The sequence below is a fragment of the Centruroides vittatus genome, unplaced genomic scaffold (genome assembly GCF_030686945.1).
Source record: "Centruroides vittatus isolate TY-2023 unplaced genomic scaffold, ASM3068694v2 contig_453, whole genome shotgun sequence".
Classification (NCBI taxonomy): domain Eukaryota; kingdom Metazoa; phylum Arthropoda; class Arachnida; order Scorpiones; family Buthidae; genus Centruroides; species Centruroides vittatus.
In genome coordinates this window covers 138,169-162,333 of record NW_027122249.1, presented here as the reverse complement: position 1 = coordinate 162,333, position 24,165 = coordinate 138,169, and the positions used below count along the sequence as shown (strand labels likewise).

Sequence of the window (24,165 nt, the reverse complement as noted above, 5' to 3'; positions counted from 1 at the left end):
AAAGAAAAAAAAATTAACATAAAAAATACTTCAGCAGCGTGTGTATTTGCTTCGAGTGTCAGTAAATATAAAACAAATATTTATATTAATGGAAAATGTAGTCTATAGCTCGTACAGTAAATAGGAATTATTATATAGAGATCTATTGCCGAAGATATACGGAAAGGAAGTAAAATTTCAAACATTCAATATTTTTCTGGACTTTACATTCTTTAGGGAATTCGAAACGGCAATAAAAGAAATCGAAGAAAGTCGTCTCATAAAATAACATTAATAAATTTATACGGTCATCGGAATATAATATATATATATATATATATATATATATATAACGGTAGAAACAAATTTCAGGTTTTAAATTTTCAATAACTGAAGATAGTGAAAGCAGAGTAAAATTGAAAGTCATTGGAAGAATAGGAATTTTGTTCAAAAATATATGAGATAGACTTCTTTGTGATAAATGAAAATAAAGATTATTTTTAGCAAGTAAAGAAAATAAGAAACATCCCCCCCCCGTCCAGATTCGATAAGTCGGATACAATAGTCCTAAGCTCATTGTGGAAATCGGACAAACAGGTTATCGTGATCTTGGATCTGATTCGAAAGTGTAACGAATGCTGATAATTATTTCAAAGTACAAAAATTTAAACTAATTTTTCTTTATTCGTTTAAAAAAACGGTGTAATTTTTAAGTCATTGTTGTTACGAAAATAACACTATTTAATGCGAATAAACAATACAAAAGCGACTCTTAAATGTACGTCTTTGTCACGTTCCTATCCATCGAGGACTAATTAATTATCAAGAAAATGAGATATGATTATTTTTACTAATTACTACTATAACGAAAAGACGATCGAAAGTTGATAACATGTACTGTACAGTACAGTACGTGGATTATTTCGGTTTGAAGCGATTTCTGTGTAACGGAGTTTTTTTTTTTTTTTTAGAAAACTGAAACGTTCGTTTAACTCGAAGTCGCGATTTATAAATCATTGGCGTATCATCTCGCTTCACTACTGTAGTACGAAAGCGCAACCATCGTCCATCTACATTGGCCAATGACATTGTGAAGGAACAAAACGGCCAGTCTGGTTCACTCCCACCTGATATCGACGTTGGTAAGTATCGTCTACGAAAATAGTATAGATTTTTTTTTTTTTTAAAAAAACATTTATTTTCATTTAAAAGAAATTTTTGAAACGATTTTAAAATTTAATTGCTGTCAAAAGGATTTAGTTTCTCGGTATAAATTCTTCTTTGTGGAGTTCAGAAAAAAAAATAAACAGATTCGGTTTGTTTACGTTTTAAACATTACAAATGACGTTTACACTCGCCGTCGACAAGTATTTTGAGTTGGTTTAAAAAAACGATTGAATTTTCTTTCTTAAGACAAATTATATTAGGTAATGTTTGATAGTGAAGCTACCTACCGCTTTAGGTAACAACTCCTTTCAAGATGCGAAATAATTATAAAGTAATGGGCTTTATTATGGCTCTATTATTATTTTGACTAGGCTATAGACCATAGCTTAGTCATTTCCCGGGGGGAGTAATTGGAGTTGGTCAAAATAATAATACAAACTTGGCAGGCCATAATGGGATCCTCCCTACCTTACGTTAATATGTTCCAATCTAATACAATATATGGACGGCCGATACTGTCATCAAGGTCTCAACCTATCAAATCTTGGCGGGCGGAAAAAAACACGAAATTTTTCGTGAGTTGTCTGTAGGGCCCCGTCCCCATTGTGGGCACTATGAAGGAAAGGCCCTCTTAATGCCCACAGAATAGAAAGAAACTAATAGTTGTTGTTATTACAAATTATTTATAAATATACAGGTATCGATATACATACATCTGTGCGTATGAAAATAGCACCAATTGTTTGATTAATTCTCCATAGACGATTCAAATTCGTGAGATAAAGAATAAATTTATAAATCGAATGATTTTACTTCAGTAGAAATTCAAATTATCAATATTATACGCAAGGAACTTTCCTTATTTGAAGTGAGTAATTTGGAAATTTTAACAATCCTCGGAGCATTATGCATGCCTCAAGGACTTAACGTTGTTAATTTGTTCAATAAATTCATTTCGGAGAACTGGAACATTGCATCATTCAATCATTAATAAATTTATATGTAGTATTTAAAGCACCATATACATAATAACAATTTATATTTTAAGAATTCCGTTTAGAAAATTAGTGTTATTAATGATGCATAGAATTAGAATGGCTTTTCTTTTATGTTTTATAACTTTAAAAGAGAACTTTAAAAAAATAATAATAATAATAAAATATAAAACTAAATATGTTAAATTCTTCTCCTACCTTTTAAAGGCTTTAAATTTCCTCATCTCAGTAAGATCCGTATAAAGTAGATCTTGGCTGCATCATAGTAATGGATATATGTCAAATTTTGTTAAAGTTATCCCGAAAATTAAATTTTCTGTTTTTTAATACCAAAAAAAAAAAAAATGCATAAACCATACCGATTTCCAACGTGTTTTCAAGTAAAAGATGGAGTATATAGGCCTAAATCTACTTCGTATTTTGTATTTGGTGGCAATCTTTTCAACTGTGCAGTTCAACCGAATGAAATAATTATTACTTACGCATCATCGTGATAAATTCTGCCTTTCACAGACTGTGAGTTACAATTTGTGGAAGCGAAATATGCTTCTAGAAAGATGTAAATGAGATCGATTTTTTTTTATCATTTTTTCCCATCTCCTCGACACTGAATTTTAAAATATATTTTTAAAGAAAATATTTTAAGAGATTAAAAAAAAAAAAGAAAAACAATATCACTAACTCGATAATAACCATAAAAACTCCAAAATTAGAAATGTAAAACGAGGTTGGCACTCGATAATTCTATCGATTTTCTCTTACTTCTGCCATCTATTTTAATTCATTCTAAGATTACGAGATTAGCTTTCGTCAAAATTTTGATTTAAAATCTATCTAAGAATGTCAAATTTATATGATAAATCTTTATATTTCTATCAGTGATTTGCCCGAGAATTGTACAAAATTAAATTTAATTACAATTGCTGTACAGTACATTGTTTTTCGTTTCGATTTTTGGATCGTGTTCAATTTTCGGCGAATTCTTAAGTCCTAGTTTAGAGAAACAGTTCTTTATTTATATCGATTTGGATCTCTTCCGATCGGAAAAAGAATTTTATATGGGTTGTTTTTGAAATCATTCGTAATATCGATTTAGAAATATTTGGAATGTAGGCCCCTATTTCTAATAAACAAAGGAATGAAGTTTGGAAGAAAAGAAAGAGGTTAATGGAACATATTCATAAATATTCATTTGTTTACGTTATAAACATCGAGCTATAAGACCCCTTCCATCAATAACACCCGGCTTAAAGTTCTTTCGCCGAAATAATATCCTTTACTCATCTTTTATTATGAGAAAATACCGTATAAAATTTTATTGAATATATTAACCTACATATAACAATTTATATAATTTTATTTTATCTGGGTTTACGGAATTTGTTGTCTTCCTCGAGCTATTTCTGAAATTACACGGAATATTCAATTTATATACATTTAATTATCATTATTAATGTTTACATTTCCGAATTAAATATTAGTGTTATCGCGATGGAAATGAATAAAATAAGTCATCTAGTATTGTGTAAGTAAAAGAAGGAGAAGATTGGAGGCTGTTGTTACAAATCCCCAGGGTTAAGTTGTCACGGGCAAAAATCCATCCTGTACTTGAAATTCAAGTTGCTGCGGGAACATCCGATTTTGTTAGTACTAGCAACGGCATACCACATATAAATTTAGAATTGTATAAGCTACGTTTGCTATAAAAAGTCAAAATATTCGAATCCTTAGACAATAAACACGAAACATTTTGTTTGAAAGGTCATAAAGGAATATTATTCCGATTTCTGTAGACGTTACATAAAAGGATATTATAAATTGATTTGAATATAAACAAAATAAAGCTGGATAAAACATCAAAATAAAATATTCTTAATGGTATTTTTTTGAAATTTCAATTCAAATGATGATCACTTTTAATTTAATTCGTCAAAGACTCAAAGGATGCTCGAGATGTTAAACTTTCAAGGATTCGCTCCAAACTAGTGACTCCCATAGCCTAATTAATTAGTGTTAGGGAGATATTTAAGCCTAATCAAACTAGGCAATTATCTAGAGCTCGATTTGTAAATAAATAAAATGTTAAGTGTATAGTAAAGAATGGGAAATTAGCCCCTATTTAGATGAAGAAAATCCGGAGGATTTCATGTGGCCAGCACGTTAGCGAGGCACGAACTCACGACCAATACCAGTCTTCAGTGGCATTATCCATTCTTCTATTGTGGGCTGTTATAACATAACACGGAAAAGTATTGTACTGTCTCCGGGTCTTTTGAAAATCTCGACGTTTTGAGACCCTTGCACCCAAAAAATGTAAAGAAAAAAAATTCTCTGTGTGTATGTGTGTGTTGGCATCTATTTCATTTAATATTTCAGGATAGGATAAAAATTAATTAACCCCTTTTTCCTGTAATGAAAGGAACAATTTTTGAACGATTATAGGCTTATTTCTAGAAAAGTAATTAAAAATGTTGACGTTTTTAAATGAATTTTGCCTTAAGTTATTATCAAACTGTAATAAATTAACAATATTATTAAATAATTTATTTCCTACTTTTAAAAATAAAATATAATAAAACAAAACTGTATTAAAGCTTCATTTCTGTACTTTGAACGCTTAAATTACTAATGAATGACTTAGCGAAAATATCTTACAAGTTTAAAATTAACGCATAAATATTTTTAAAAAATGGGAAAGTAATTAAGACTCGAGAATTAATTATTTAAGAAGTAATTTATAAAGAATTAATCTCATAACTGTTTGTCATTATCCAGTCAGTTAGTCGCCATATTATTTGTTTCCTGCATACTTTCTTATACGCTTCGGTAGATTAATGATGTAAAATAATTTGAAAAAGATAAGGTATATAGAATTTTTTTTATCGGGTTTATAAAAATTATAATTATCTATATTTTATCGTTCGTTAGTGTTTATCTAATAATACATTCTAGTGTTTTCGTTATGATCAGATTACTTCTGTTTCTCCTCTTGTTTCCGATGTTATATTTACAAAATTGTTATTGTAGAAACTTTTTGCATCGATAAGCTATATAAAAAAGTAATTTTTAAATGTTTTATTCTCTGGAAAATTATGAAAACTCTTTAAGGAAAGCTTCAAGAACACGTTATATAGGAAACTCTGTTTGTATAGCACCGTTGTATTCTTCTTGGAATATTCGAGACCACTCGCAATATCATATCTCGACTCCATTTAGAAAGTGAATCTATTCTCTTCTCTTTCAAAAGACGAAAGTTTCTCTTCCAGAAGCAATTATTTTATAATTTTAATTTAAAGAAGGAAGGAATTTCCATTAGTTTAGTCAAGAGATTAATGCGAAAGAATTAATTTTTATGATTATTTAATAATTTAAAAAATCAATGAAAATTTCAGATTGTGAAGGAGAATAGAATATATTTATTATTAGCTATCGATCGGAATCTTCTTCCATATGTAGAATTTCGAATGAACAACTCTTCTGCGAGATTATCTGAAAGACTAGTACAAGGGCATTTTAAAGGTTAAACTTCTTAGCTCGTGCTACATCGTCCACTCACGCTACAGGTAAGTTAGAGGGTACGAAGCAGAAACGCCTTCTCCTCTCCGAGTCTGGGTTAATTCGTATCTCGATAGAATAATTGGTTGAACTGTCGTTGACGTGTCTATAATTGGGCAAATATTGGCAAGAATGATATAGAAAGAAGAGAACTTAGTGTCTCTTTCTGTTTTTTTATCCACCAAGGCTTTCAACTTGTTAAGATTAGATCATCTGCTCTTTCATAGAAACCACTAGAAAAACGGTATCCGATAAGGAAAAAAAAGAAACCGTGTCGGCAAATATAAAAATTTTAATGAGAACATTCCGTTAGGTATATTTATTGAAAGCAGTAAAGATTTATTTTTATATATAAATAATTTGATTTTTGAATTGTTTTTTTAGGAGATGAAGTATTGTTTCTACGATGGGATCGATCATCTGCGTTAGAAGAAAAGATCGAGATAAGATATCTCCTAGGAGTCGACCAGTTATATCTATTAATACGAGAAGGAAAAAGAAAAAAAGTCGACGGCAAGACGTAAGAGATTGTTATAACGGAGTAGGAACCAATTATGGAGTTTTAAGCACCATCGTGTCGTACGGTCGATGCCTTCATAATCATCATTGTCACCGAACAGTAGAAGCGTGGGGACCGTCTTCGACGTCTTGTGGTCTTTGTTGTTTCATCAGAAGTGGACAGCACGTATTGTGGGACAATATCTGGACGGACGTGACCATCACGGACAAGAAGGGCGAATTATGGAAAGAATTATCTGAGGAACTCAATGGAAAACCTATTCAATTACTGAAAGAAGAGAAATTGCACTTAAAAACCAATTTGGATGACAAAATTGTCATAAAGAACAGAAAATGGACCATGTATCAAAAGAAAGGTTTGCAATTTTTACTTTATAATAAATAATTCGAATAATTCTTTTTATTTTTCGTCCTCGATTATAGAGTGTGATCTATTGAAGTTTTCAATTATCCTCTAACGATTTTTCTTTTAATCCAAATTTAAAGATCGATGTACTAGCGTTTATAATTGACTTTCGTTCTATTAATATAATTTCTCTTCCGTTTATTGATTTCTGCATAGATTATTTATAAAGAATTTCATTAGTTGGTAAAATAAGTTTCTATGAAAACACTGAGGAAATCTAACTTACGTAACTCTCTTAATTAGAATTGGGACGAAATTCGTTAATATTTTTAAAATCATTAAGAGATAATAACAACAATGAGAAAGTACCATTGTAGAAAGTGACGTTCCTGAAGAACGGAAATTAATTCCGTTTCTAGGTAGTTCGAGACTTGATGTGGAAAATGTGCAAGTTGCATGTCGGCCTCGGTAGTTTGATCGGGAACATCGATTGATCCAAATCCCTTAGGATACTTTCTAACATAGCAGTTTTCTTAACGTTTTATTCCTACAATTATTTATATCATCAAAGCGTTAACGATCGATAGATACTCCGGATCGAATCGGAACTCACCTGCATGATATTAGTAGTGTTTAATTATCATACGTTTTCCTGTTTTATGAACTTTTAATGTAACTAATGCGTGTTTAGTTTCCTCGGGTCATGTGACGGCTAGACGAAATCCTTCGATTGGATTTGCTGCTATAAATAGAGGTCGAGCACCGTCTTCAATCTCTCTCAAGCAGGGATTTCCGCAAATACATAAAACATAACTTGATAAAAATAAAAATAAAAAAAGAAGACCTTATCGTTCTTATTTAAACCTAAATTCTTTCCCGTAAAAGAAAGGAAAGTGGAATAAAAGCAGATTTCAGAATTCCTGGAAGAAAAGAAGAAAAAATAGTTTATATAGGGCCTATCTTTCCACTATAGAATATGTATAATTTTGACTTTTATGGACTATATTCTAAACACTATCGACGGTATAAGTTATGTAAAAGACGTACATACTTTACTTCCAAAGATTTGAGTGATTGAAAATTTTAGTGTTTTTGACATCGAATGTGTTTTGTTTGCATGATGTTATAAATGTATCATCACTTTTACATTTCGGTCTTTATATTTCTGTAAAACAGAGGGGAAAAAATCGATAAAATATAAGTTGACAATATCAGTTGAACAGAAGAGCGCTTTATTATATAATTGGCAATTAATGAATTAAACGATCAAACCGAATTTAAAAAAAAAAAATCGGTGTTTAAATACCTAAAAGAAGGTGTGGAATTGTTGTCCAAACTTGATTAATATAGTCTTATCCAACATTAGTCGCCCGGGGAGGTGTCATATATCATCAGACCAAGATCGTTCTTTCTTTAATATCTTCCAATATACATTTTCTCCTTGGAAGTAGGAATATCGACTTCTTCGAGTAAGTTGAGTTCCTCATTTCGTTCATTTCCAATCGCCGTTTGTCATCCTTCAACAAGCATCACAAGATGGCATTTCTCAGACGTAGACATTTGATGAAAAGGCCAACTTAAATTTACCATAATTTAAAAATAAAAATAAAAATAATAATAAAATTATTTATTAACTTAATAAAATGAACATTATATAATTAAATTTAAGTTTTAAAAAAGATATTAAAAAGAAGAAAGTTAGAAAATATTCATTTCATGAATATGAAGTAGACTTAATTCAGTCAATCTTAGTAACTACTGTTAATGCAAAGGGGCGAAAAATCTCGATTTCGGGCACCCAAAAAATTAGGAATTTATTGAAGTAAAGGATACGTTTTTTAACGTATTGTGTGATCTAAAATGATAGAGGAAAGACTATTAACAGCTAGTTCCGTTTTGTTATCACGCCATTCGTCACTTTACTTCCTCGAATGTCAAAAGTAGCGGAAGAAAAGAACGATACAAAGGAAATGAAAAAGAAAAAAAATCCCTTTCAGATAAAAACGACAGTAATAATTTCTGTTACGTCAGAAATTAAAAAAAACACCCCTTTTTGTACGATTTATAATTAAAACTGGATAAGAGAATTATCATCTCGACAAACCTGTCCATTTAATGAATAATTTATAAATTTTCTCCCTGTGTTTTTAAAGTTGAATTGGCGTTTAAATTCAAAAATCAGCATCCCATATTGGTCTCGTTTAGTAAGATTTAACGTACAATAAGTATAAAATATAACACGTTAAAATTCTTCTTTATACGAAAAATTTCTCGATAGATTCGATTATTATTTATTACGCAATTTAATAATTTAATTAAAGGAAGATCACGTACGGGATTGATATATTGAAATGACGTGGGTTGTCTGTATTGTTTAGTCACGTGTTTGATATTCACTAACGTTTCTGTGTTATTTTTATGATAAAATAATTAGATGATATTCTCTCTCTCTCGGTTACTTAATAAGTTATTTACAACGATAGAAATGAAAAATATATTGTAATGAAATATATAGTTATTCCTTGATTCGAGGTTAGTATTGTGACATTTGAATGATTTTTAAAGTATAATAAATGCTATCGTCAGCGCTTCGAATTATGAATTGATGATAAGTCAGGATGAAATTTTACTGGAACAAATATTAAAGATGAAAACTACGTCATTCCGCATCGTTCTCTTTTAGAAAATGATGTTGTACAGGTACGTGCGCTTAATTTTAATTCATTTACATTCATCTATATGTTATAATTAAAATGATATTTTTCAACAAAAATCAATGTAAATGAATTTTAGTTCAATAATCCTAATATGGCATTTCGGCTAATTATTAATGGAACGATAGAACGAGAATTGTTTATGATAGTGTCAATGAATTCATCCATATGTTACCTATGTCATCAGCAAATTCCCCATTATATTCTTTAAACTATAGTGACATATTTAATGTTCCTTTAGTTCTATTATTTTCGTTTTCATCTTCGTCACCTGATATTTAAGCTATAGTATTAAAAAAAAATAGTGTAGATCCCTAATTACAATGACGATGACAATAGAAGTGCCTGAAACTGAATGAAATACAAGTTTAATTAGTTTATTTACACGTTCAGGATGTTTATTAATTATAAACTGATAAGATCGCAGTTATATCCTCTAGTATAATTATCTAATATTCATTTTTTTCTGTATTATATAGAGAGTTTTTATTTGAAAATGATGTCTTTATATTAGAAAAAAACGAATAATTTTCAAAATATATTAGAATTTTTAGAGTATAATTATGTGTTCTACATGATTATAAGATTATAAGATTACTTGGTAAAGATATTATAACTAATACGATTTAAATAAGCCTAATTCTTTTTTTTTATATTAATATTATGTGTATTTTAAATCTCTAATCGAATAACGAAGACAATGCCGCATTCTCTCGACAATCATTAATTAATATAACGAGAATCATATTTCATATGAATTAAAATTTATATGAAATATAATTCTTTCTGGAAAATTTTAAAGTAAATTAATTAAATTTTAACATTATTTGCAGTAATTATATTGAAAACTCTATTTTCTTACTCATACTTACTTATTAGAATGTGTTCTTCCCTATACAATGATAATTAAAACTAAAACACGTTAATATTATTTTAAGAGATTTCTTAATATGTTATAATAATTACTTATAGAACAGAGGGAATGAAATACGGTAGAACTTTATTTATTATCTGTTTTCTATAATAACAGAAATAGTCGGGATAAAATAACCGTTCATACAAAGGATAGCATCTAGAAAATAAAAATCAGAGTTATGGGCTCGAGTGTCATCATGGCTTCACCAGTCAAAAGACTTCTGAAGTATTAGGCGAATGTATAAGAGACAGAAGAAAAGAAAGCAAAAGGAACATCAAAGAATACAAAATAAATCATTTGCTTTTAACCACACAAGTCTGATTTATTCGTGCCTGCAAGTATCATATATTGTACAAGTAAAGACGAGAGCAGAAGATTAGATTAAATGCGTTAAATGAGATGAATGGCGACACCAGATCATGAACTATCATCCTGTTTTTACTTCCATTAAACATAAATACTTATTATTTAATATATATATATATATATATATATTTTAATAATAAATATTACAGTGATGATTATTTCTTAACTTGTACAATATATAAATGAATTTTTATAATTGAAGAACAAATGGTGTTCCTCTTCCCTATAATTTCGTTTCATTTAATTAAATATAAATTAAGTCATTCAAAGAATTTATAATCTTCGAAAGGAGATTGTTAAAATCCCCCTTTTTTCTTTGAGTATTGTCGAAGAGTATTAATCACTTTTATTAAGTTAAGCACAAGTTTTTGTGTTTACAAACAAATCGAATTTAAATGCATTCAGAATATTTAGGATAAAAGAAGCTAATGTAATTCCTAAAAGAACTGCTGTTCTACATTTATCGTAATGGAACAAGATATGCAAATTTCACTCCAACTGAATATCAAGTTCGTCCTCAAAATCTAAACTCAAAACAGCTTATTTTTTTATAAAAGAAAGTTTTAATTGCGAGAGTTCGTAACTAATTTCAGCGGTTTATATTTTCATTCATAAAAGAAAAACGATTATTAACTTGTAAACAAACCGAAAAGGCCGACATACAGTGCTTTATTTCTTAATTATATTCATCAAACTCATGAAAAATGTATGATAATAATATACAAAAATTTTTTGACGCCTGAGGATAGATTATAACAATGATTACGTTCGTATAACAACAGAAACATCATCAGTCGCTGTTGACTGAATATTGATGTTTGTTTTGTAAAATCACAGAATCTAGAACAACTCGGGTTATTTACAATATTGGACTATGACGAAATGGCTTTATTCTAACTGATTGCTTAGTAGAAGTTTTGAAAAGCATTTTCATCTCCATCCTCCTCCTATAGATTTTGCCTTTAGGCGGGATGAAGAATAAAAATTACAATCGTTTCCCCATTTTTTTTCCTCCTGTATTACGATTTTCCAGAATATTTATACAGAGTGGACAGTTTGCAAACTTGAAATTACGATATTTCTTTATATCGGGAAAAATTTTAATAGACTATTTATCGTAAAAATTGCGTTTTTAAAAATATATTAGAATAAACTACGTTTGTTTGAAATTTGATACAATTTTATATAGAAGTTTGCTATGAGTAATCATTTCCATTTGAATTGAACGTTTGCTTATAAATCGAACAACAAATTAACAGAATTGTAATGTTTATATTTGAATAAGAAGCTTTAGTTTATTCGAATTTTAATTATTTTCATTAATTAAATTTATCATTTAGTTGCGGTTAATTTTGATAATAGAAATTTAAATCGAAATTTCAAATTAGATTATCATAATGATCATTAATTATTCCTCATTTGTAACTTTTTTTTCTCTCATTTGTAACTTTAAAACGGTTCTTCCAATGGGAATTTATAAATTTTTCAAACTTTTTTCTCTATCGAAATTACTTTATTCGGACGAAAATTATATCTTTGAATTCTAAATAAGTATTTAAACAATAGAAGAAATTAAATTATAATAATTGTCATTTCTCAATAATTTATTTAATTAAACAGTTACTATATTTTAAAGTTTTAAAACAAAAATATTCATAAAATTATTAATATATTTTAATAAAGTTTAATTATATAATAATGGGTTTTAATTACTTACTTTTTTAGTTATAAAGGATTTAATCTTGTTTAACCAAACAATCATATTAAAAATGAACGAAAATTATCCTACGATGATGTATATATATATATATATATATATATATAAGTATTTTACGATAATTTCATAATCTTTAGAATTGAAAAAAAAAGGTTTTTATTCGATTGAATAACAACCGCAGATGAAAAGAATAAATGAATAGTTAAGCTCCAGGTTGTTTGGATTTCCGAATCTATTATTAGGTTGTTCTGTGGTAAAATTTACTTTCTCCCTCTCTCGTAGTTAAAATTTTGTTTGAGTGAGCCCATTCTAATATTCGATAAAAATTGTATGGTTTAAAATACAAGATAAAAAAGGAAAAAAACCTGTCTGGTATCAATTCAATTTTGTTCGCTCTTTCGAAAGAATGTCATTTTTACTATTGCTGCATTTTTTTCTTTTCTTTTTTATTGTATATGGGTCTTATAAACTTATATATTTTAGTCGGGAGAAAGACGTTAAACTTGTTCAGTCTTGTAAAGAAAAAAAAATATATATATATATTAAATTTACTTTAATTTAAACCAATTATTAAGAAGTACTTGAGATTAAAAATAAACCTTTTAAGCTTTAAACTTGTTCCAAGTATTTTTTTCCCTCTTTCTTAACAACAACAAAAAAAAATAGCAGATTAAAAATAGCAGATTAAAGAATGAAGTACGGTAACGAAGCTTTTTAACAATGCTTTCTTCTTTATTTTTTCTACTTTCGTTTAAAAATTAATGATGAAATTTATTATACAAATGTTTTGGACGTAAAAAAAAAATGAAAAATACACGGGGGACAAAAAAAAATAACATTTAATATTCTGCGGAAAGTTTCTCAATTTTATAAAATAATTATTTTATTTACAATTTAAATGTGTCAATGGATGTATTAAAAATTTCATCTTGTATTTCCCGATACTTAACCTATATAAACTGTATTTGTAATAAGCGTAGTTAATTTCACTAATGTTCTTATTGAGATGCAGTCTTTTTAATAATTCAAAAGCACTCTTTAACGGCACTTTTCCTTGTAAAATAATTTATAATTCGAAAAATTATGATGTAATGATAAATTTTAATCAATAATTGATTAGAATAATAATTTAATTAAATCTTTAACCTAGAATATAATGCAGTTATATAGAATTTCATAAATAAATTAAAGAAATACGTGGGTATATTTATAATTATATATATTTTTCTTCTGTAGAACATTCGGTTCAGTATCAATTTTCTAGAAAATATTTTGATAAATCCAAAAAAGGAAATTGTGTAGAGAAACATCATTAAATCTTAAATGAACTTCAAAATATACTTATATCCAGACATTTCGTTTTAAAATAAGTAATAATATTTATATATTTAATACATACGTTATTTCAGTTGTAAAAAAAAAAAAAAAAAAAAAAAAAAAAAAAAAAAATAGAGTATTTCTCCTTTATGTATTATTCTGAAAAAGGCATGCAGCAGCTTTATTTAATTTTTCGAGTCTTTTATCACTGGAAAAATTAAATAAAGTTACTGCATCAGATCTCGATTTTCATTAGAATAATATATAAAGATTGTAGTTAAGTAGAGCTTCAATCTTTTAATTATTTGCATGGTTATAAAAACGTAGATTTACGACACCTAAATAAGCTTCTGTATAAGAATTAGAAATGAAGTTATAAAGAAACAAGCTTCTTAATAAAAGAAAAAACAATACCAAATGAAGTTATTTCGACAATAAATCGTATCTTGTTTTTCTGTATTTCAACGCGTGTAACGACTATAGAAACTTACGATACACAAGGGATAAAAATATAAACCATTGTTACGTTTCATTACAATAAATATCCCAAACATCTCTCGATAAGTTGAAAACCATTTGCTCCTAATCAAAATAAAGATTATGTAGACAATGGTGGATATAGGTAGGTGATTGATTAATAACATCTTGGGAAAGGAAAAATAATAAATTGTAAATATTTGATAACCTATGGGGTCCTCTAAATAATTTTTTTTTTTTGCAGCGGCACTCTTGTAATTGTAAAAAAAATGATTAGAATTACAGTAATTACGCGTGAATTAGATAGATATATTTTAATTTTCTTTATAAAGAAACTAAATATTCATACGAGTGTTATTTACTTGCATATTTAAGTTATTATAAAACGTAAGAATGACTTACAAAATAAATAAATGTTATTTTTATAAGATAGAATGATTGTAAAAAAATAAAATAAAAAAACACCGTATTAATATATTATCAAACTTATATAATAATATATACTTTTTACTTCATGAATTTTTACTTTTCTGTTAAGAAAATACTAACATGGCTGTGCAAGTTTGCATTATAAATATTTATAGTAGGAATGAAATATATATATTTCATTACTATTTATCATTTTCTTGTCGTTGTAAAGTATATATTTTATTTGAAAGAAAGTTCTTACGTAATAAAACTTTCATCTGATGTACTGTATGTACATATTATTATTTCGTTTACCGTTATTGATATTCTAATATTCTCAGTAAGGTGTCGCTATTACGTCCGAATGTGATTAGAGTAGCATTAGATATATTTATACATTGATTGTTGGTGCCGAAAGCTGTTTTCATCTACGATAAATGTTTGATAGTTTCCTCTATAACCTGATGAAATTCGATGTTTTATAATTGAAGTGAGGAAATTTCTTGATGCGAAGAACATATCCATATATCTTTGTCGCCGTTTTAATTAAAAAATTGTTATGAATCATTACCAATTCAACCGAATTAATTATCTCAAAACTTTATTATTTATTATTTGAGCAAAATTCAAGAATTTTTTTCATCATTTATTAAAGATTCTACTTCAATCGAGGAACAAAAAAAATTACACGTAGATTTCAGATATATAAATAAAAGTTTGGGACCAACAAACTACTTAATAATTCATTTATAATCGCATAAATAATAGGAAAAATAAATAAATAAATATACGAGAATGTGATAGAAATTTGCTTGATCAATCGCTAAACACGATGGCAAGTTTGGGAAGTCGTTTAAAGTTTTAAAAATTAATTACCACTCCATTTTAAAATTGATAAAACGAAGGTAAACAGAAATAGCCATTGCCTCCCCCTCTTTCTCTCTTTTTAAAATTCTTCTCTGATATATTTATAGAAATTTCGTGTAGTCTAGAAATTAAAGAACTTTTTTTTCCTGATAGTAAAAGGTCGTTATAAAATGAATATTTTATTACTAAATAATTATTTATAGTAATGAGGGAAGGTAATCATCTTCATTAATATGAAACGTGCGATTTTTTTAAGAAAAGGTATTTAAATTTTTTTTCCTCCCGAAAATCGCTTATTAATAATTATTTAACCTGATAACTCGTTATTAAAATTTTTCCGTAATAGTATTTACATTGTTAGTGAATGCTTGTTTAATTTATTACGTTTATTATTTATATATATATATATAATTCGACCATTATTTAACTAAAGGAAAGAAAAAAAAATTCTTCAAATATTTGAGAAATAATCCTGTCGCCATTTATTTTATAAGTTGCCTGCTCTGTAACGAGAATCATTCACATAAAAACGATTTAAGTTTCCTTATATTGATATTTGAATTACTATGGTTATTTTATTCATTTATTATAGTTATAGGTTTCATTTTCCGTATATCGCTTCTCATTGTTGATGCTTTCTCTCATAGATGGCGCTACAGATAACAGCCATTTTTTTTTATGTCATCGCACAAATTTTATTGTATTTTTCTAAGTAAAATTGATAATATGAAAAATTCTTTCAATAAAATATTCGGCGAGGGCCGTAAAATATTTATGATATCAATTACTTTTAATTTTTCAATTCTTCATGAGGAGGGTTCCTCCTTTCTCTTTTTTTTCAAACATAATACATAATTTAACTTAAAAATAGAATTAATCGATAATTATTTAATATTATATTCGATTGAAAAAAATAATAAGTAGACTATACTAAATTTACTTATAGATATTTATAAATTTGTCTTAGTTTTATCTGTTTTATTTTCAAATAATTGTTTTTTATTTTTTTAAAAATTATCAATTTTTAATTATTTTTTATCAGTAAGATTTTTCTGAAGGATTTTTAAAGGATAAATACACGCAAATTTGCATATTTCTTTACGACCAAAAATTCAAATGCTTCCATATTCTGCTTTATGTATATTATATTCGTAACCTTTTGATTTATTTTTAATAAATGTGAAATTTGAATTTTCCATTGTAAACTTTTTTTTTTTATTTAAAGGCAAAAACTGTCAGTCAACGAAAGATCATAGCTGCAATGTGATATAATGTAATAAAATCTAGCAGTATCATAAAAAGAGATGTAAGATTTTCTGAGATTTATTAATAATAATAATAATTATTATTATTTTAAAAATTATTTTAGACTTGTTCGTTAAATGAATAATACAAAGAAAATAAGGATAAACTTTTAAACAATAGATTTAATTTACAGTAAGAAAAGTCAATCTAGTGTATATTTGCCTCTACAACTAGCATTTTAAGAGTTAAAAATAGATTAATGGTAGATATTTGAGCTGGACTTATAAAAGATGCAATTGTAAACAGCCTGTTTTTTTGGCATTCTGTTTCTTATTGATAAAATTATTATTATTATTAATATTATTTTATTTTAAAGTAGTGTTTTTCAGTGCTAGTGTGTCTCAAATTCATCTGGAAAGTTGCAGCGTAAATCACGTGTGTAAATATTCTAGCAGTGATTAGATTTAATGCAGTTTTTCTTTTAAAGGATTTCACGTCCATTAAAGTTTCGAAAATTCTCATAAAAATTAAGAGGATAACTGATTTAAAGAAAACGAAGTTTAGAAATTACATTAAAATAAAAAGAAATAATAAGAATTCTCCATTAGATTTATTGAGCTTTTAATTATGTACATATTTTCCTTTTGATCTGCCGACTGATAGAATAAATTTTGAATAAATTTCTAATTTTACGGAATTATTAAAATAATAAGTTATTTAATGTGAATTTTCAAAGCGAGTAATATCGAAGCAATTTTATGATCGATAGGGATACGAACGGATTTTTCTCAAATTTCCTAAAAAAAACTTTGCATAAAATAAACTATAATCAATCGTCTTAACAATGCTTAGAAAATTATCCAATTTTTCTTTTTATTCTCTCAAGTTAAGAAGCAATAATGCCAGAGAATTTTACCGGTAATTAATTCCTATCGTTACTTAACGACTGGAAAAACTGTATACTTGTTAATTAAGACTTTTTTTTTAAAGGAATAAAATTCATTTTCATTGGAAAAACAATTCAAATTATATTTTAATATAAGAACAAAACAGGTAGGTCTAATCGATCAAACCGAATCCAATGTATTATACAGTAGTTTGGACTTGGTATGATCGATTAGGCTCGTTCATTTTGCTGATACCTATGGATACAAAATACATATTTAAATATATTTTAACGATAAATATAACATTCTATAATATATTAACTATAAAAAACGAATCGATTAATTAAAAATTTATCGAAATTTAACTTAAAAACCTTTATCAATTAATGTATTAATAGTTCAGTGTTTCTCACGGGGAAATCCCTGTAAGGGATTTTAAAAAATAGATTTCTTGGGGACAAAAATTAATTTTAAATGCGGAAAAAATATTAAGAATCACATCAGGCAATGACTCAAACAACACTACCAGACAAAAGATAATGGATATACATATGAATGTACTGCATGTATATCCATTATCTTTTAACAAATAGCATATATTATGACTTGTGCTGTACATATAACAAATAAAAGTAAATAAATACTTAATTTGAAATATCCTGAATAAATAATAAGTATAAAGTATGTTGTTATTTTAAATTTTGTAAGGAAAGATGGAGTAAAATAAATTCCTTTAGGGAGGGATAATTTCTATTAAAAGGTTAAAAAGCAATAATGCAATATATTGGATTTAACAGTTAAAAATTTTAAATATTTAATTTTTATTTTATAATTTTAGAGAATATTAAAGTATTCTGTGGCAGAAAAATCTTACAGTTTATCACAATCGCCTCAAGGCATATAAACCTAAGCGATCTTATGAATATTTAAATCTGGTTTCTAAGGTTTTGTGTTATATAGATCTTTGTATCTTAAAATATTTATTTTGCAATTTATATTAAATTATGTTGTGATAATGAATGAAGAATTCAATTAGTATAGACTAATATTTTAATTATAATCTGTATATTTTAAAATAACATTATTAATTAACTTATTAAAACGAATTTTAGTATACACTTTGATTTTTGCGTTATTTTATTTATAAGCGTTGTTAATATAAATTCGTATATTTTTTATAAAAAAAGATTTCTGATTTACAATTATAAAAATTAATTATTTTTGCAGAAAATTAAAATAAATAAATTTAGTAATAAAGGGAATAAAATATTAGGCTACGAATGACTAATACTAGTTACTAGGAAACTCATTAATTGCAATTTATATTCAGCTTTTCGTTTAAAGCAGTAGAATTATTCGTCTAAGAGATAATTATAAATGTTTGTTCAAAGCCTTAAAATGAAAAAAAAGGTCTGTTTTAAATTTAAAATTATTTGTTTATTAACCGCGTATAAAATTTTTCTACGTTGGAAAATGTATTTTTGAAATATATTCAACACTACTAAAATAAAAATGGCCATATATGTTCATGTACGGTACATTTTTAGGCAAGTGCACTTTTGATTTATAATATTTGCTTTCGTTTTAAAATATTGAATAAATAAAAATCTGTATACTTTCTCTAAAACTCTCGTTGATTTAAAAGTAAATTCGTTTTATACGATAAAAAATTTACTTGTGTTCCATTATTAATCTTTTTCTTTCTTTTGTTATTTACTTAATATTTTGTAAAATCGTAAATCGAATGTTATTTTTAGTATATCAAAAAATATTTTATCCTTTTCATCGAACGAATACTTTACTTTGGAGTTATTTTCTACCAAATGACGACTCGAATGAGTCTAATGAGTTATAAAGTTGGTATCCAACGAGATTAGGGTTTTCTTTTATTATCATCCTATTGAAAGGACTGATTGCATCTAGTCACGTCATTCTTTTCTCCGGAATTCCTTCGTGGCATTGACCAAACACGAAACATCTCACAAACTTAAATAATTGTGCGTTGGAGAGCTTTCATAAAAACCTGTGTAGAAAATTAGAAAATATAAGTTGTAAGACAAAGTATAAAACTTTATTAAACATTAATTTAAAATCAAGTTATTTTGAAAGCTTTACGCTCGTATGAATTCTCTAAATATAAACGCCGCTAAGGAGATTATCGTCGCACAGTCTCATCTCCTTAATCCATAATTTATATACGGATGTAGGTGCGATAATTATAAATTCGAAATAATCTATTCGTTGCCGACGAAATATCGACACGCATCACGCAGCGATAACACGAATTATTTAGTAAAGTAATAAATACCCGTAGTCTATATCGAACGGGCAATTTTGTCCAACGGTAACGAGAATTAAAGAGACGTATTTATGACACCAGCAAATTGTTACAACAATACTTTGACCCATTATAACACTGCATAAGCACGTTTATGTGCGTATACGTTACGTGTTTCCCCCTTTCTTTAACCGATTTGTCGCCGGTTTTTGACAAATCCTTAACCAGATTATATATTAACTAAATTCAAAATGTCTCCCTCAAGAGTCGTCGTCGTCGTCGTCGTAATTCTAATTGTCCATTTCATTTATAATGCAGATAATTAAAAGTGGAATAATTTCAATCATCATTAGAAAAGTCGACAACGTCCAACGCAATGATAATCAGTAACTTTAATTGAACTTTTAACGTGGCGTAGGGTCATTCGATTTAGTACGGGAGTAATTTTATAATAATGTTAAAGATACTGTAAATAGGGTGGAAAACAAATAAAAGTTTCTCCGTCAGTTTCGTCAATTCTTCTATAAAGGAATTAATTAAATGCCGCTAACTATCGCTCCTCTCCCGGCAATTAATTTATAAAAAAATTCGGCGAAGAATGTCCTCCCGATATTTCCACTTCTGGCCTTTCGTTAAAGAAAAGCTTTAGTTAAAAAATGATTGACGACAACAAAAAGCCTTCAATTTGACGGACGAATTGAGTTGCTGGTAACTGGTGTAGATCCGATCATTTTTTCTAACGGGAAGAGCGGGAAGAAGTGCTTTATTTCTTACTCCCACTTAGGATAAATTGTCGGTAGAGATAATAATTTTGCGGAATAAAGAAGTCAATAAGTCATTTTTCCTCTTACGGAAAATTGTCGGCGATATTACTTTTCATCTTGCAAAATTAATATTTAATTTCTTTTAAATTTACTCCTTCGATTCCGGTTTTAACGGCAATCCTATTATTGCTAATGATATTATTATATTAAATTTTTAATCATTAACAAACGAGCTACTTCAGATTCACGTATCGAGTAAGAGAAAACATTTAAATGGCGGAGAACCGTTACGAAATATGTAGACGAAACTCTAAAATCTGCAGAGGGAACTAAATATACGTCACACCCAGTTTCGATAATTGAGGAATTAGTAATGCAACCGTGTCGTATTTCCATATATGCTAATTGGTAGAAGTTATTAGAGAATCCAATTTAAAAATGAACTTTAATAATAAAACTTAAAACGAAATTTCCGGTAAAAAAAGGAGGAAGAGGAAAGAAAGAAAGAAAGAAAGTAATGCTTTTTATTAGGGAGGAGGTGTAAAAACGTTATTTATTTATTTTATTTCTTTTTCCTTTGATTTTGCCCGCAATAACACCTACTCCTATATGAAAAAAAGAACATATTTTGACATTTAAATAGGGGGAAAAATCACGCTATATTCTATATTCACGCACTAAAAGTTAATTTTTTTAAATAAAATCTTTAATTCAGATTATATTCTTGTTAAAAATAAAGATTTTCACATTTCCTGCGACATTCCCCCCCCTTTTAAAACGAGGTTTATCGTCGTCTATATATAATCGACGACGCGAGATGGCACTGCCATCGAACGCGATGACGTCATCGACAGAGGGCTTAAAGATTGACAGAGGTTCGCTTCTGCGCCCAAAACAAAGGTGAGACAGAGTTTCTATAAATTGACAAAGTAGACGAACGGGAGGGAAATAAATAAATATATAAATAAAGGATAGAAATTAAAAAAAAAAAAAAAATCGTTCGGTAGTAAACCCAAAATACCCTGTGTAATATAGGCCGTAACTTTGTTCTTAACGAAAATACAATTCGTATTTTGTTAAGGATACCTTACAGGATTCACAATGGTGTCCATTAGTCGGCATCGTTGATTAGAAAGGCCTGACAACACACGTCCTTTGACAGAAGAAAAGTTGTCGTTTAGAAATGGAAAAAGACGAAAAGTGGGAGGATTGTCGACCTCACGGTATTGTCAGTGGATAATTCTGATGGGTGATACTACCTGCTGTATATTGCATTAAGACCCCATCTCTGTTGGATTGAAATATTGACCCACCTAAAGCATCTTACCTTCCAAACATCTCATTAAATTTTGATACCCGCTGAGGGAAGAAAGAAAAAAAAAAGTAAATGGGTCACAGTAAAAGCTTTTTTTCCTTAAAAATAGTTTAAGTAGTTAATGTTTTTGTTTTTTGGAATTTAGCGGTTTTTCTCGGAATTTTCTATTGTAAAGAATGATTATATTCGTATTTATTCTCTTGTATTAGTAAAAAAAAAGTTTAGAGAGGTTATATTTATCCTTGAATGAATCGTCTATTCTCGAGTTACCGCCTACCGACGGAGTTGGCTGTGTTTACTGTTTATCGAATGGAGTTTAAAATTATAATAAAAGAGCTTTTACATTATAAAAATGCATTCAAAAAGTTCTCGGAATACTAAAAGGAAAAGAATTTAAAAAAAGAAAGGCAATTTCGATTCGACTTTGAAGATTGGTTGGGGGTTTTTTTTGGCATGTCGCTTTACGTTTGTGTATTTTTGTATATATCTGTCAACTTATTCTATTTTGTTTTGCCAGTTATCTCGACAAAAAAGATGTGACGTCTTCCATATCAGTCTTTGTTTCGGGACAACGGTTCTCGTCCAATCGATGGAAACACTCACATATAATAAACCGTATAACCTACAAAACTATGTGTATAAGTCTCGTACTTTAGGAGTTGGATTTCACTTCTACGTTTCATTTTTTAGGCTTATAACGAATAAAATTCTTTAAAAAGAAAGAAAAAATAATAATAAACTTTATATGTTTTGCAAACATACGAGAATTTTTCGTTTATTTTTCGATAGTAAATCTCGATTTTTTTTTTCGATAAATATAATTAAAGTCGTTCAGTATTGATTTAAGGTATCCGCTATCGATTTTATGAGACGATCTTATGCAACTATTATTCGATAAACGACAAATATAATGTCTATATTACCACAGAAGATGGCGACGAAATGCAAACTTGGACGAACAAGCTCCTCTATTCACTCGAATATTTATTTAGAGTTGAAGTAGCCTCTTCGAGTGAGAAGGGAAAAATATTTCTTATTGCGAAAGACGTGCTAATGTAACATTTTTATTTTATTTTATTTTTTAAAATATATTTTATAAGAAATTTCTCTCCCATGATTAGCCAAATAGACAAGTTATACGTAGACTATTCTCTTTAACTAAGTTTCTAGACATTGTCGGATGAAGCTAGTTCATATGCCTTACATTAAACGACATTAAGTTGACTTTCTCTTGTCGAATAGCTTAAGTCACGCATCTGCCATCTTACCAAAATAACTAGAAAATCGAGACATTTCCGTACCGATAATTTGCTTATATATGCGAAAGAAGTGCCAAGTTTATTCCAAATAATCGATCGACCCGGCATAATTATGAACCTCGGGGCGTGTCGCACTTACGTCACACAGGTTCGTAAGTGCATTTACGTCCCTGTGACGTAACGGAGAGACGGTTGAGTGACGGAGATGGCGTCCATTACAGTTTGGGTTGGTCGGGTTGCGGCAACAGTTGGTTGCCGGTGCGGATTCACTCGAGGTGAGGCGAACGATGCGGGATGTACTTCCAGTCTTCTTGCTTTACGTGTAGGAATTATCTTCCGTTTCGTTTCTGCTCATTCTTTTAAAAAAAATTAAGTATAGAAAACTAAAATCCATTTTCGTAGATGTTTGTCGTCATGGCACAGAGAAAAGAATCCAAGCATTTCAAAAAATGTAAAAGCGCAACTTTCCAAGTGGACGGATTCTCTTATACTATAGGTGAGTGGTTTAAAAGAAAAAAAAAAGTCATTGTTATTTTATACTTGAATTAATGATTTCGGTCGCCACGACAACTGCTAGATGATAGATCGTTAGGACACTCTCCAGATGATGCTTTCTGGCTATTCGCTTAGGAGATTTTTACAGTGGTTGACACGAGTTCGACGACGTGACAATCGAATAATACGTAAGTAGCCCGATATGTTTCGATATAGCGGTTAAATAATTCGATATACGAAGGCTTTAGACAAATACAGAAAGAAAAAATTCAAGCAAACCGGTCGGTCGAAGTTAATCTCTCTCTCTCTCCCCGACATTAATTAAACATTTGTCGGTCGGGGATCTTATTACTTGGCAAACAAGGAATTGGAACGAAAATAAAATTCCTCTCCCACCATAATTTGAATATGATAAATTATTCGGCGTTTAATGCTGCGAAGAAGGCAAATTTCTTTCTTTTTTTTTTGAAAAAAATTCTTCGACTTTGAAGGACTTTTATGAGTTTCCCCAGGCAAAATTGTTGGCTAAATCGAGAAATTATGTATTTAAGCAAATGAAAAATGTTCTTTCATAATTGA

The 24,165-nt window shown here is 28.4% G+C and overlaps 1 protein-coding gene across 8 annotated transcripts in view; it reads left to right on the top strand.

Moving 5' to 3' along the window:
- The first annotated feature begins 6,080 nt into the window (after window positions 1–6,080).
- LOC136977287 (dual specificity calcium/calmodulin-dependent 3',5'-cyclic nucleotide phosphodiesterase 1A-like) overlaps window positions 6,081–24,165 on the top strand; it is a 44,942-nt gene continuing 26,857 nt past the window's right edge. For 2 of the 8 annotated variants that reach the window (XM_067272754.1, XM_067272752.1), the window contains exon 1: window positions 6,083–6,571. In XM_067272754.1, the coding sequence (XP_067128855.1) occupies window positions 6,103–6,571 (469 nt within the window). In that variant the 5' untranslated portion in view covers window positions 6,083–6,102. Of the gene's footprint in view, window positions 6,572–21,353; window positions 21,418–23,270; window positions 23,414–23,493; window positions 23,588–23,680; window positions 23,775–24,165 lie in introns of those variants that run through there. The other 6 variants (XM_067272756.1, XM_067272757.1, XM_067272753.1 and 3 more) reach the window with 6 other exon arrangements.